At 43.8% G+C, this 14761-nt stretch overlaps 1 protein-coding gene across 1 annotated transcript in view; it reads right to left on the bottom strand.

Moving 5' to 3' along the window:
- LOC147711300 (SPARC-like protein 1) overlaps positions 1–14761 on the bottom strand; it is a 703822-nt gene that overhangs the window by 572148 nt on the left and 116913 nt on the right. The window contains exon 2 of the mRNA XM_086920139.1: positions 6329–6402. Within this exon, the coding sequence (XP_086776265.1) occupies positions 6329–6402 (74 nt within the window). The remainder of the gene's footprint in view (positions 1–6328; positions 6403–14761) is intronic.

The raw sequence follows: 14761 nt of genomic DNA, 5'->3' as shown, positions 1-14761 counted from the left end.
TTCATAGTGGAGTGTGATCGCTATCACCCCACTAAGTGGAACCCTCTGGCCATAGTGTGGTAAGAGTGGAGCCCGTTCTTTCATGGTCCTGATGAATTCCGCAGACCCAGATGGTCCTACAGGCAGAAACATGTTGACCTCATTCACAGCGGTTGGGGGACACTAATATTCCCATCACACTGATCACCTTATTTTAAACCACCATATGGATGCCGGCACTAATAAAATTTAAGCTGACACCCATAATGGCCTTTTAATCCACTTTCTTTTTTCTTTGGGCCCCCACTTAATTTAGAAGTGCATCCCTGTCATCAGGTGTATGCCCGCCCTCTAACAAACCAAGTTTTTAGAGAGCGAGGACTGTTCAATGATGAAGCATGACACCAGGTGGTGTGTGAGACCAGTCCTTCACTTTTTGTGAGATGCTTGCACTCACAAATTTAATACTGCACTTACACTAGCGACACCAAAACTGGGAGCAGCTCATTGTGATACACAGGGTTGACACAGACACCAGATAATGCCAGGTTAAAGTGATTGAAAGTGTGCGCCCATGTTACGGGGGTGGCCATGCTGCTTAAAAAACACTTGCGGTTTCAGCTGAAGCAGAGCATGTCAGGCCTGCAGTAAGACAAAATCAATATAGTAAATAGTGCCTACAGACTAAATAACAGGTACCGTGAAACAACCAAAGTAAAGGAGCCAGTAGCCATGGGAGGGTACAAATGAAGACAAGACAGTACTAAGGAGGGACTAACAAGCCCATTAACAAAGACGAAGGCAGCGTTTACGAAAGACAATGACACAAGCCAATAAAAATATGGGAGGAGAGAGGGCACAGCTTCTCTCCCACACTCTACTCCAGCAGTCTTGCTGAGCCAGCAGTGCATGCGCGCTGCCGCTGTGCTGGTCTTAAAAACTGACTATGACTGGGATTGAAGAAATAGTCTGATAAACTTTGGGTACTCAAATGAAACACATGTGTCAGGACATTGCATATGAAAAGTGAAAATGAAGACTCCACATCTAAGAGAATGCCAAGCAAGAAATGGTCAAGCGTTCCTCATCTGCCTGGGGCCACACACTTTGAAGCATAGGAATTCAGGAGTATAACTACATTATTGTTTGTAACAATTTAACTGTTACTTTCAATATCACAGGAAGCTGTGCAGCCCATGATTAATTTGTTCAGGTAGTTGCCAGTGCAATCTTCCCCCCACCTCAACGACCGCTGGTACTTATTTTTGCATACCAGGACGTATTAGTGACTTGACAGTGTATTTCTAGAGAGATTAGTTAATGAGATCAAATAATAACTGGTGTGAGGCTGTAAATCCTCCCTGAATTGAGCAGACGAACTCAGGCACATGCTTTTTTGCACAATTATAGCATTTTATAGGCAAGTGAAAAAAATGTGTCCTGCAAAGCAGACTGTTTAACTACTATGCAGCTTCACCCACCACCTTTATTATGTAGATTTAAGTAAAGAGGAAATCGTTAGTATAAGTCTGCAGAACCGTGTTCCTGTCTCTTAGATCACCAACATCCCCTATTCATGCCCATTCACCTCCACGTTTTTTCTTTCTTCCTTGTAAGGATGAAGAGCACGGCCCATGCATTTAACAGGAAAGGTGTGCTATATTGTCCTCTTCCTTTCAGAATTTCAGCCTAGTCTGAAATCAGAAACTGGTTTTAAGTGCTATGAATAGCATAGGCCACTTGTAAGTAAGTGAAGGAAGGTTTCTGTGCAAACAACTTTTACCATCCTATTATGAAAACAGCTTGTAGGAGGTGGTAATGTGTTACACAAATGCATGTGCATATTTGTTGTGTAATACTTCACTGTTGTTGAGATGTGTTACATTGTTGTTTGTGCTACTGTATTTTTTAGCTGCTTCATTGCAATGTAATATTGTGTTGTGCTGTGGCTGAGTTGCATGCTATTTTGACAGATTTTTGTGTTGTTGTGCCTTTCTTGTCTTTTATTTTGTGCTGTCATTGTGCTTTCTGTATATTATTGTGTTTATTTACTTTAAATATGTCAACAAATGCTGCTACATTTCCAGCCAAAAGCAGTATATGCCTATAAAGTTCCAGTGACAAGCAATCATTTACCACTGTCCAGCTTTCCAACTATTTAGAACAACAATTCATCCAGAAACTGTATCTTGCATGAGCCATTGGAGAGCTCACTTTCAGTTCACTGACACCAGAAAGCTGAACCTGCCTTGCCAAGATTGATTTGACCTTGCGATTTTCAGAATCAGGTGGACTGATTCAATGTGGGCGCCACTACATACTCCCTCCCACAGATTATACAGAAGAGGACATATTAACAATTGTATTTGACAGTTTTAGTAAATTATCTTTTCTTTATCCCACTAACAAAACTATCTGCTAGGGCACAGGCAGTCTAATATTATTACATGTTGCTTTTCTGAAGGAAGAACATAGAAAACATTGAATAAAACAATTGACCTGTGGAGAAAGAGGCCTACCTATTGTATTGTCAGTGGCCCACACCGCCCAGGAGGAGGACTCTCCATCGCACGCAAGACCTCCCTCCGACTCTCCACCTCCTGCACGAGTGACCACCACTCCACCACAGAACACCTCCACTTCCAGATTCGGACCTCCCCCAGGACCACGCTCCACGTTAACCTCGCCTACAGACCCCCAGGGACCCCGGCCAAAACATCAATTACCGACCTCATCGAACCCATGCCATCACCTCCACGGACTACATCTTACTCAGAGACCGGAATTTCCACCTCGACAACCACAGCAACCCTGACTCCAACGCCCTCCTTGACAACCTCTCCAACCTAGGCCTGAAGCATCTTGTCTACACCTCCACACACACACCAGGACACACCCTCGACCCCATCTTCGCAGGAGGATCAAACATCCACTTCAGCCACACCACGCAGCCCCCCCTGCCCCGACCACCAATCCGTACACTTCACCTCCAACACCACCACCGCCCCAAACTGGCCCACCGCCTGCCACAAAGGAACTGGAGCAAAATCACAGAGGAACACTCAACTCCACCATCCTCTAAGACCCGCCCACCACCATGACCGACGCCAACTCCGCAGCCACCCTGACAAACAATCCCCCCTGAAGGCCACCTGGTTCAACACCGAACTCCAAGTCACCAGGCATACCCACAGATGCCTCGAGAAAATATGGCAAAGCCATAAGACCACAGAAGACCTAAACAACTATAGGAGCGCACTGAAGGACTACCACCAGCTCATAAGGACACCAAATGGACCTTCATCAAAAACAAAATCGACACCAATGCAACGAACGCCAAAGAACTCTTCAACGTCATACAGTAATTCACTAAACCCTCCAGCGAGGCTACGAATGTCACACCATCCCAGCAACTCTGCAACAAGCTCGGCACCTACTTCTATCAGAAGATCAAGACCACTTCAGTGACCAGACACTATTCACCACCCCTTCCCCATCCACTACCCACCAGCCAACCATCACCACCATGACAAAAAGCCATGGTGGAACTCATCACCACTACCATGATGAAAACCCGGTTGGGAGCCCCCATGGACCCCTGCCCACCACACATCTACCAGAAGGCCGCCATCACCCCAAACTAGGACGGACCATCAACGTCTCCCTCCAATCCGGCACCTTCCCTGCCGACTGGAAGCAGGCAGAAGTCAAGTCCCTCCTGAAGAAGCCCACGGCTGACCCTACAGACCTGAAGAACTACCAGCCCATCTCTCTTCTTCGGTTCACCACCAAAATCACAGAAAGAGTTGTAAATGCCCAGCTGACCGTATTCATCGAAGAGCACTTCATCCTAGAAACCTTCCAGTCCGGATTCCGCATAACCACAGCACAGAGACCGCCCTCCTCGCCACCACTAACGACATCCGTATGCTACTCGACCAGGGACACACAATCAGCCCTCATCCTAATAGACCTCTCGGCGGCCTTCACCAGCGCCTCACACCACACCTTCGAAGCCAGACTGCACGATGCCGGGATACAAGGAATCGCACTCAACTGGATCCGATCCTTTCTCTTCAGCAGAACACAGAGGATCTGACTTCCCCCTTCATCTCCAAACCCAAAGAGAGCATCTGCGGAGTACCACAGGGATCATCGCTCAGCCCCAGGGTCTTCAACATCTACATGGCCCCCTCGCTGTCCTGGTCAGACAGCATGAGCTCAACATAGTATCTTACGTTGACAACACCCAACTCATCCTCTCCCTCATGAAGGATCCTGAAGACACCAGGCTCAGCTTCCAGGAAGGAATGAGGGACGACGCTGCCTGGATGAAGGACAGCTGACTGAAGCTCAACACTGAGAAAACAGAAGCCCTCATCCTGGGACCCTCTGCCTCCGCCTGGGATGACACATGGTGGCCCTCTGCCCTCGGGAGTCCTCCCACCCCGACAGACCACGTTCAGAACCTTGGCATCATCCTGGAATCCTCTCTCACCATGACCCGCCAGATCAACGCTGTCACCTCCACCAGTTTTAGCTGCCTGTGCATCCTCCGAAAGACCTTCAAATGGATCCGCCCGAACACAGAAAAACCGTCACCTATGCACTCATAACCAGCAGACTGGACTACGGAAATGCCCTCTACGCCGGCATCAACAGGACCCTCCTACACAAACGCCAAACCATGCAGAACACCGCACCCAGACTCGTCCTCGGGAACCCACTACATGGACGCATGACACAACACCTTCGAGACCTACACTGGCTCTCGGTTGAGAAGAGAATAACCTACAAGCTTCTCACCCACACCTACAAATCCCTCCACAACATCAGACCCAAATACCTCAACAATCGAGTCTCTTTCCTCGCACCCAAAAGAAATCTCCGATCCGCTGACCTTGCCCTAGCAGACACCCCCCTGCATCTCCAGAAGCAGAGCAGGAGGAAGGGCCTTTTCTTACATTGCAGCCAAAACCTGGAACAAGCTCCCGGTCAGCATCAGATGCTCCCCTAACCTTCACATCTTCAGGAAGGACCTCAAGACCCTGCTCTTGGAATGAGCCGGAGCTGCCTAGCCCCCCCCTCACCCCAGCACCTTGAGATGCTCACAGGTAAGTAGCACGCTTTATAAACCCCTGATTGATTGATTGATTGGTTGATCCAGTCACTGTTCTGGGCCATCACTGCTGCCGAGGTACGGGTGAGCAGAGCTAGTAACAGACTGCAGCAGCACTGGATATTCCAGGCCAACCAGAGGAGAGCTCTTCAAACTTACAGCTTGGATACCTAGTAAGGTTAGAGCCACCGAATTCCACATAACAATGTTGATACAGAGAAGGCGCGGCTCCTAGACGGGATCTGGACAAGGAACATATCTGCTGGTATGATAGTACCACTGGAATTTTGGGGAAGGGAGAGGAAAAGAAAGCGAACAGGGCCATGTGGAGCAAACTGAGATTTTTCATTTATTGCACTCCCAAATATCAAGCCAGGACAAGGATGAGGGAGGAGGGTTGATGTGTTCCTCTCAGTAAAGACATAGACGCATCCAAGCAACTGCGTTCTGGGTCATTTTCAGCCTTAGGGTAGATTCAATGAGAAGTCTGAAGTAGTAATCATACCTAGATGACATGAAGGCATTTATAATGGTGAATTTGTGGGACAACGAAATGCAAAATAGTTTTGAAAATAAAATGAGGAGGTAAAAGATGCAGGAAAGTTTTACTGCTCTAATTGGTAGAGAAATATCTAGGTCAGCATACAATTTGGCTCTTGATGGGTGTGACCACCCTGCTGGCAAACATAGATATAGCCTGATATGGAACTACCACATTCACCTACACTGACCATGTGGCAAAGAGGGGTGGAATGGTGCCCCCAGCAAGAGTCCCCCACACATACTTCGAGGTGTTGACCAAAGAAAATACCAAAATCTAAGGTAAATGCTGGGAATTACGGATTAAATCTAGAGATGGCATCTGCATAAGTAAATAATTAATTTATTACAGACATGATTTAACCAGCAGTAAATGCTCCAATATTTCAAATCTCTTACTAACACGTCATTCTTCCAATTTAGCGCTCTTTTTGGAAATAGGTTTTTAAAGTAAATTATTTTGGCCGACACAATTTACCCAATGTTTATAGTATGATATCAGAATCGTTCTGTCTTGTGTTTACCCTGAAGGTAAGTTATAACGACCCAGTAGTTGCTAGAAGGAGGGAATCACTTCGATGTGAGCAACATAGCCACAAATTATCATGTTTTGCCCTACATTAGAAGTATAATGTAATGAAACCAGGATAAAAACCGAATTAGATCTTCATAATGAATTAATTTACTTACTGGGACACTGCAGAGTGCTTGAAGGAAAACCAGGCTCATCCCCAGTCTGAAAAACCTCTGCATTTTAGGTCCACCTGTGTGCAAGAAAGAATATTTACAGTAAGAAGAACAGTTAAATGGCACAGCTATGAGAGTACCGAGCAATAAATGTGCATAAATTAAATAATTGTGCATGCATTGAAAATGAAGTGTAACACACACCCTCCAGTAATAAATCAGGAAAGAGAACAGCCATACCTACCTCTGTATGACAGAATGGCAGTACTGCCACAGCACTACACCTCAATGCTGTAATGTAACAGTTTGGGAGGGTGATACAGAAGTGGCCTGGCTGACAACGTACATTTAATAGATGTGAGTCCACACATTGAGCAATGTTGCTATTAATCAAATACAGGAGGGGCCATTCTTCAATTAATTTAGACTTAAACAAAGCAGCCATGCTCAACTAGCTCAGGGGCAAAATGCTGCCCGTAGTTATCTTTGGGGCAGAAGAACATTGCCAAAATATTCCCATGCAAGATGCCCATGGCCATATTGCTCCAGGGAGCCCAGGTATGTAACATTGATAATGAGCTTTGGTTTGTCTATGCGTTAGCAGTCTTGCTTTCATGTGCTAAGAGGTTCCCCCACTGTGCAATAAGCATATTCTTCAATGTTGTTGCAGTAAGCAGGAATAGGGGGGCTCACTTTCCAGCCGCGATGAAGATCAGCAAACTGAATTATTGACCATTGAATGTACAGCTCATTGCCAAAGACACACAGCATACCAGGGTTAACCATAGTGAATAAGTGCTTTGTTGTGATTTTGGACAAACTGGGACCCACATCCATAGTTCATATATAATCTGCTCCTCCACTCTTCCTTAGTTATAAAGGGTCGAACAGAGTCATTCCCAGTGGCATTTACCATAGTACTGCCATAGAAAATGTCCACACAGTTTGACGATGCACACTATTCCTTTTTTTACTTAACAGAACCTTAAGTTGTTACATTCATTCTTTCAGCTTTACTTTTATTTAAGCCTGGGCGAAAATTTTAATGAGGCCAAAGTAATCAGATAAATGTAGGCAATTTATTGTTACTTTTGTATGCGGTATCACCAAGAAATACTAAAGTACGTCCGTTCACGTAATCATGAGTAATTTAACACAAAAATCCTACCACCGAAGCACAGGAACAATTAACTTAGCGAGCATGAGAGGCTGCTGCTGTTCCTGTTCTGTTACTTTTAGCACTAGTTTCAAAGCGCAAAATGCACCCTCAGGTCCATTTTGGAAGCAAGGGTTCATTTTGTGATAAGAAAATGGCACTAAACCCTAGGTTACACTCTTTGTGTAATTCCGCGTAATGTCGCATAAGTTTGCTGTACTTTCACGTAACTTCGTAACAGCAAATTACACAAGTTATTCCCATCCCTACTTTTATTCAGTGCATCATGTTTTAATTTTCTCCCCACCAGTTCCTAATTCTTCCACACAGGGAGACTACAAAGAAGGATCCTTTAATCTACCATTGCTCATATCCATAGCCAAATCCATATCCTTCAAATAACCCCTTCCTATAGTTTTTATTGCTCACTTAGGGGCTCATTATGATGGCGGAAGGACTGCCACCGCTGGGCTGGCGGTGAGGTCCGCCGGCTCTGCGTACCTGAATACTCCCAGCACCATATTACGATGCCAGTGGGATTCAGACGGCGGGGGAGGCAAAGCCCGTCCGCCATGGAACCCCCCAAGGCAATTGTTACAATTGCCCGGTGTAGAGTTCTGCATCCACAAAATGGTGGCGTGCCTATCAAACACCGTCTGCCAAATTATGATGCGGTTTCCAGCCAGCCCTGCCGTTGAATGGCAGGAGGAGTTTGTTCTTGGGGACCCATTGAAAGCCCCCCTTGTGGTATGGTGAGGTGAGGGTGCACTGGGGGGGTACCCATGGTACCCCCCCAACATTTCACTGCACCAAGTGGCAGGCACAGTGTAGTGCCTGTTACTTAATGCACTGAAATGCACAACATGCTCTTCTGCCAGAAGCAACCGCCGCAATGTTAACGGTGCAGAACAAGATAGCCGCGGTGGCGGTTCCATCATAATAGGGTATGCGGGACCGCCGCATGCATGGCGGACAGTCCCGGTTCAGGCCACCGTGGAGGACGGAGCCAGTCCATCCGTCATCATAATGAGCCCCTAAGTAATTTTTTTTTTTGTCCATCACATACCGATTTTGCCAGCAGTATTTTATTTAAATACCTATGGTCGTAAGTTGCAGGGTATATTGTATTTCCCTTACAAATCAGTCCCATAAGATAATGTTTCTCTCTCCAGAATTCCACCACCAAAATTATGGGATAAGCCATGGGTGTGGGGTCTTTTCATTCACCACAAATTGTGTCATTGACACAGTTAAGGTTCCCAGTATTTCATTAACTTTTTGGGGTTTACTCTGTAGCTCCTCGTTTGTGTCCACTGACAGCAACTCCCAGTTGTCCAATCTCCTCTTTTAAACAAACTAGAGTGGTCGAACTGAGGAAAGCACTCAAGCTGATTGGCAGCTGTCTAATGCCCGATTACCAAAACATGAGGATGTTAAACAGATAGCATGACATGAGTAAAAGGCAAACTTCAGCCTCAGTGGCCTGATGACAGAAGAAGCGTCTCTGAGCCATGCTCTTCACTCTCTGACCATGCCTTGTATAGAGGTTCTGGTCCCACTAGCATCCGCACTGCTCAAATCCAGTTCAGAGAGTTCCTGCTTAGCCTTTATGAATTCATTTTTGGACTGTGGGCGTTTTTCCTTGTTTTTTTTTTTTACCTCTATGCGCCTGCTCCGTAAAGTCTTGCCTTCCCTGCCCATGCAAGTGCAACGTACAGTTTTCCAAGTAACTGTTAAAACTCCTCGACAACTGCATCATTATATCAGGGTCATCCTTTGGAGTCATTATCTGACCTCCAACCTATTCAGAATCAATCATAATTTTGTGCAAACCTCGGAGCTCAGTAAATGAACGATCTAAGTTTCAAGTAATTTGGTTTGATCGCAGAGGACCTCGTAATAAAGGCCAACTGATATTTACGGTCGAAAATCTAGCTTTTTGTGTAAGATATTTTCTTCCATTCCAGCGCCAGGACACATCTTTCGACGATATTGCAGCTATATACATACATTTAAAAAAGCAGTGTCCTCTCATTAGTTGAACGTCGTGCTTTATTTCCACATCTCTTAAAACTGCGAGCCCTTAGGAACAGATTAATATCCTGTAGTGATTACTGTATAGAAATTGGTTGTTTGAATACCAGAGGGAAGCCTGGTCGGTCCGCTCCTGTCAAGGAATTGCTGTCTAACTTATCTGCAGAGCTTAACAGCTCCTTGGTGTGAGTCTCACACCAGCTCTGATGGATTCAAGGCAGTTGTGATGGGCACTTAGAACTCCCCTACACTCATGCATTTAAAAGCCCACTGTGTACAGAGAAGTTCCCTGGGACCTGAATTGAGCTCTCTGAACGTAGTGCTCCGAGACAGGCAGCGCTTGGTGTCAGCTCAACCTCTTAAACGGAAGTGCATGGGTGCTTGTGTGGAAAACCAAAGACACTTTAGACTGGTAATGGTGTTTGTTGAAAGAGGGTCCAAGGTGAGCCTGGACCCCTACTGGTTTAAGTAAGATGACAGAGTCCTTCTTTTCACAGAGAGGATTTTAGGCTTGTAGAAGAGAGTTAAACATTTACACCCAGCAGACTGAAACCAAACTGCAAACAAATGAATGTATTGGTGAGCAGTGTAACCACTCAGTGCGACATAGTCACACGCCACATACACTATACTCAATGCAACATAAATACATGCCACAAACCACTCAGTACCACATAATTACACCCCACATAATTACACTCTTCTCAATGCAACATAAATACACTCCACATAATACCACTCAGATCCACATATTTATATGCTAACTAATTACACTGCACTCAATGCAACATACACTCCAAATAAAACCACTTAGTGCGACATAATTGCACGCCACATAAATATACTCTACTGAATGCAACATACACTCCGCATAATACCACTTAGTGCCACATAATTACATGCTACATAATTACACTCTACTCAATACAACATAAATACACTCCACATTTTACCACTCAGTGCTACATAATTACACACCACATGATTACACTCTACTCAATGCAACATAAATACACTCCACATAATACCACTCAGTGCCACATAATTATATGCTACCTAATTACACTGCACTCAATGCAACAAACACTCCAAATAAAACCACTCAGTGCCACATAAGAGCAGACCACATAAATACACTCTACTGAATGAAACATACACTCAGCATAATACCACTTAGTGCCACATAATTACATGCCCACATAATTACACTCTACTCAATGCAACATAAATACACTCCACCTAATACCACTCAGTGCCACGTAATAACGCGCCACATAACTACACTCTACTCAATGCAATATAATACACTCAACATAAAACCACTCAGTATCACCTAATTACACACCACGTAATTACACTCTACTCAATGCAATATAAATACACTCCACATAATAACACTCAGTACCACATAATCACACATCACAATTACACTCTATGTAATGCAACATAAATACATTCTACATAATACCACTCAGTGCCACATAATTGCACACCACATAAGTACACTCTACTCAATGCAACATAAATACACTCCACATAATACCACTGAGTACCACATAATTACAGAGGATTTTAGGCTTGTAGAAGAGAGTTAAACATTTACACCCAGCAGACTGAAACCAAACTGCAAACAAATGAATGTATTGGTGAGCAGTGTAACAACTCAGTGCGACATAGTTACATGCCACATAATTACATTATACTCAATGCAACATAAATACACTCCACATACCACTCAGTACCACATACTTACACTCTACTCAATGCAACATAAATACACTCCACATTTTACCACCCAGTGCCACATAATTACACGCCACATGATTACACTCTACTCAATACAACATAACTACATTCCACATAATACCCCTCAGTGCCACATAATTATATTCTACCTAATTGCACTGCACTCAATGCAACATACACTCCAAATAAAACCAATCAGTGCCACATAATTTCACACCCCATAATTACACTCTATTGAATGCAACATACACTCCGCATAATACCACTTAGTGCCACATAATTACATTTCACATAATTACACTCTACTCAATGCAACATAAATACACTCCACATAATACCACTCACTGCCACATAATAACGCACCACATAACTACACTCTACTCAATGCAATATAAATACACTCAACATACTACCACTCAGTACCACATAATTACGCACCACGTAATTACACTCTTCTCAATGCAACATAAATACATTCCAAATAATAACACTCAGTACCACATAATCACACTTCACAATTACACTCTATGAAATGCAACATAAATACACTCCACATAATACCACGCAGTGCAACATAATTACACGCCACCTAATTAAACTCTACTCAATGCAACATGAATACACTCCACATAATACCACTCAGTGTCACATAATTATATGCTACATAATTACACTGCCCTCAATGCAACATGCACTCCAAATAATACCACTCAGTGCCACATAATTACATGCCACATAATGACACTCTACTGAATGCCACATACACTCCTCATAATACCACTCAGTGCCGCATAATTACACTCTACTCAATGCAATATAAATACACTCCACATAATACCACATAATTACACTCTACTCAATGCAACATAAATACAATCCACATAATTACACTCAGTACCACATAATCACATGTCACAACTACACTCTATGTAATGCAACATAAATACACTCCACATAATACCACTCAGTGCCGCATAATTACACACCACATAATTGCACTCTACTCAATGCAACATAAATACATGCCACGTATCACCAATCAACATAAATGCACTCCACACCATGACACAATTTCACTAAGCATAATTTCCCTCAACACCACAGTTCCAGGCCACACAATTCAACTCCACACATTTCCAATACACACCACATAATTACACACCAAACAACATTGTTCAACTCCACAGTCCACAATGTACCTCCATTCCACACCATATAGTGGCACCACCTGAGCACCTGAGGTTCTGAAATTTACAAGTTTGTTCGTGCTCATCATCCATTTTGAGATCGCCGCCATTTTGTGTTGCCCTCACTCAGGCAGCTCGGCGAACGCAATGTTTTTGTTGTTTCTGCTTTGCGTGTCAAGTGGCTTCCTCGCCTATGTTTGCTAACGAGTGTCAGGGTCTGGCCGAGTACACTAATTCCTGTCTGAGCTGGACTACATGTCATTTCAAACCATTGTTTTCTTCAAGTTATCTTATCTGCTGTCCTTCGCTACATGTCTCATGCATTCTCCTGTTTCTCGACAGTCCTTCTACAACACACAGCTGTGTTTTCTCTGCTTGTAAACCGAATTGTGTGGATTCACTTGTGATTTACTTAAGGGGTCGAATGACAAACAGAACCGGGAACTTGAGTTGCTTTGGTCTTAAAACATTGTTTATAACATTTGCCTATAGCTCATGCTCTTATTTGATTGCATTTTGCATTGTGTTGTATCTTATATAAACCTGTGCGCCACGGAGTTAAGTGGCAGTTTTGAACCTCATTGTACTGACGACTTCTAAGACCACTGTACTAGCTGCAGCTAATAAATACCATCTTCTACGCCAGACGAAGAGTCCATGTCTCTGTTTTGACAAGGCAGGTGAATCCCGGGGATTTAGGCGTGCCCTGCGCCACCGGGCCTTAAGGCTGCGGTTCTCCAAACCAAACATCACTCGCTATCACCATTTTGAATCAGTGCACCACCTAAGCATCTGCTAAACATCACCTAAGCATCATGTCAGTCTGCACTCGGAATCTGGCATCTGTTGATTCTCCCCTAGTGTCCGTCCGCTGCTCATGCGCGAATTAAATTACTGTGTTCTAACCTCCACTCACCCGTTATTTATGTCCCACTCCCCCATAACAAAAAAATTATAACAAACAAGCATGAGAACAGGCAAGAAGAAGTTACCTGCAGTGCAAGTACAAAAAAACTAGAAGACATTTTTTATGTTAAAACCATTTTTTAATCAGGTTGTTCAATTGTATATAATGTCGTCTAGGTTTGTATAAAGGTAACAAAAATGTTTTACACTTTTTATTGTAACTTTTCAACATGATGCACAGCAGCCACAATGCTCTACAACATAGCGAAAAGTTCTAGCTAAACACATAAGGTCCCAAAGGTGAGACCTATTGGTTATGCCAATACTTGTTAAAAATGTTTCTCAGTGTGAAAGTCCTCATAAGGGGTATGGCATGCTTGCTTTGCTTGCTCATTACAATTCAAGGTCAGAACTATGTCCCAGAATGTTCAAAGATCAAGTCAGCACTGTAATATGGATACAATTTAAAATATATGTTTTTCTGTGTTATGGTGTTATATTAAATGATATGCAATTAATATGCAACTTTAGCTATGTCAATTGTTGTGATGTTAGGGACATGCAACATCCTTCCTGGAAAAAAAGTGCATCAATTGTCAGAGGATGTCACTTCCTGCAATGAAATTAAAGTCATATGGAAGGTGATGTCACTTCCACTACCTATGGTATTTTGGTGAATCGAGACCCATGCCCTGAATGGGGTCTGGCAATTATTGGCAAGCAGTGTAAGATCTGTATATTCCAGTTCCAATTTCCTCAAACAGACCAATAAGTTCAGCTGAGTACATCATTACCTATACATATAAATGTCAGACACAAGTTGGGTGAGGGAACCCATGAACAAGAAAAGGGTGATCCTTGTAGGTTTTGCTAAGGACCAGTTAGTGAAAATGGACAGCAGGGAAGATTCTCTGATGGCCTTTGCTGAGGAAACCATGTTAGGAACCCAAGGATGGGGTGCTATGTTATCAAGCTCTCTTAGCCCCTTAGTACAGGTGTTTCCCAGATACAACCAACTATATCTCCAAAATTGTTCGCTATGATTCTCCTTAGTCACCCTGTCTTCCCCCAATATCAAAGGTGCCACTGTCAGTGAGTCCAATCGTCATTCCTAGAGGTGGGTTAAGTCTAACTGAATCCCTTCAGTTGACGTTGGATCTTCAGTAAGCTAAGGCTGAAGAAGCAGAGAAGGTCAGGAACTTTGACAATGAGAAGTTGAGCTCACCAGAAACAAAAGAGAAGGAGGCGGGAAAGACTGGAGAAATGGGCCTGGGTGGAATGAAAAAAGTTAGGAAATGGAAATGGAAATGGAAATAGAATTGGAGGGAACAAGGATAGCCTACGACTTAGACTCCTGAAAAAAAGGTGAGTTTCCCTCCAACTCTACAGGACTTTTTGTGAAGGTTC

Source organism: Lissotriton vulgaris, chromosome 5, assembly GCF_964263255.1.
Source record: "Lissotriton vulgaris chromosome 5, aLisVul1.2, whole genome shotgun sequence".
Taxonomy (NCBI): Eukaryota; Metazoa; Chordata; class Amphibia; order Caudata; family Salamandridae; genus Lissotriton; species Lissotriton vulgaris.
Note: the sequence above shows the minus strand (reverse complement) of the source record. Positions and strands in the feature narration are given on the sequence as shown.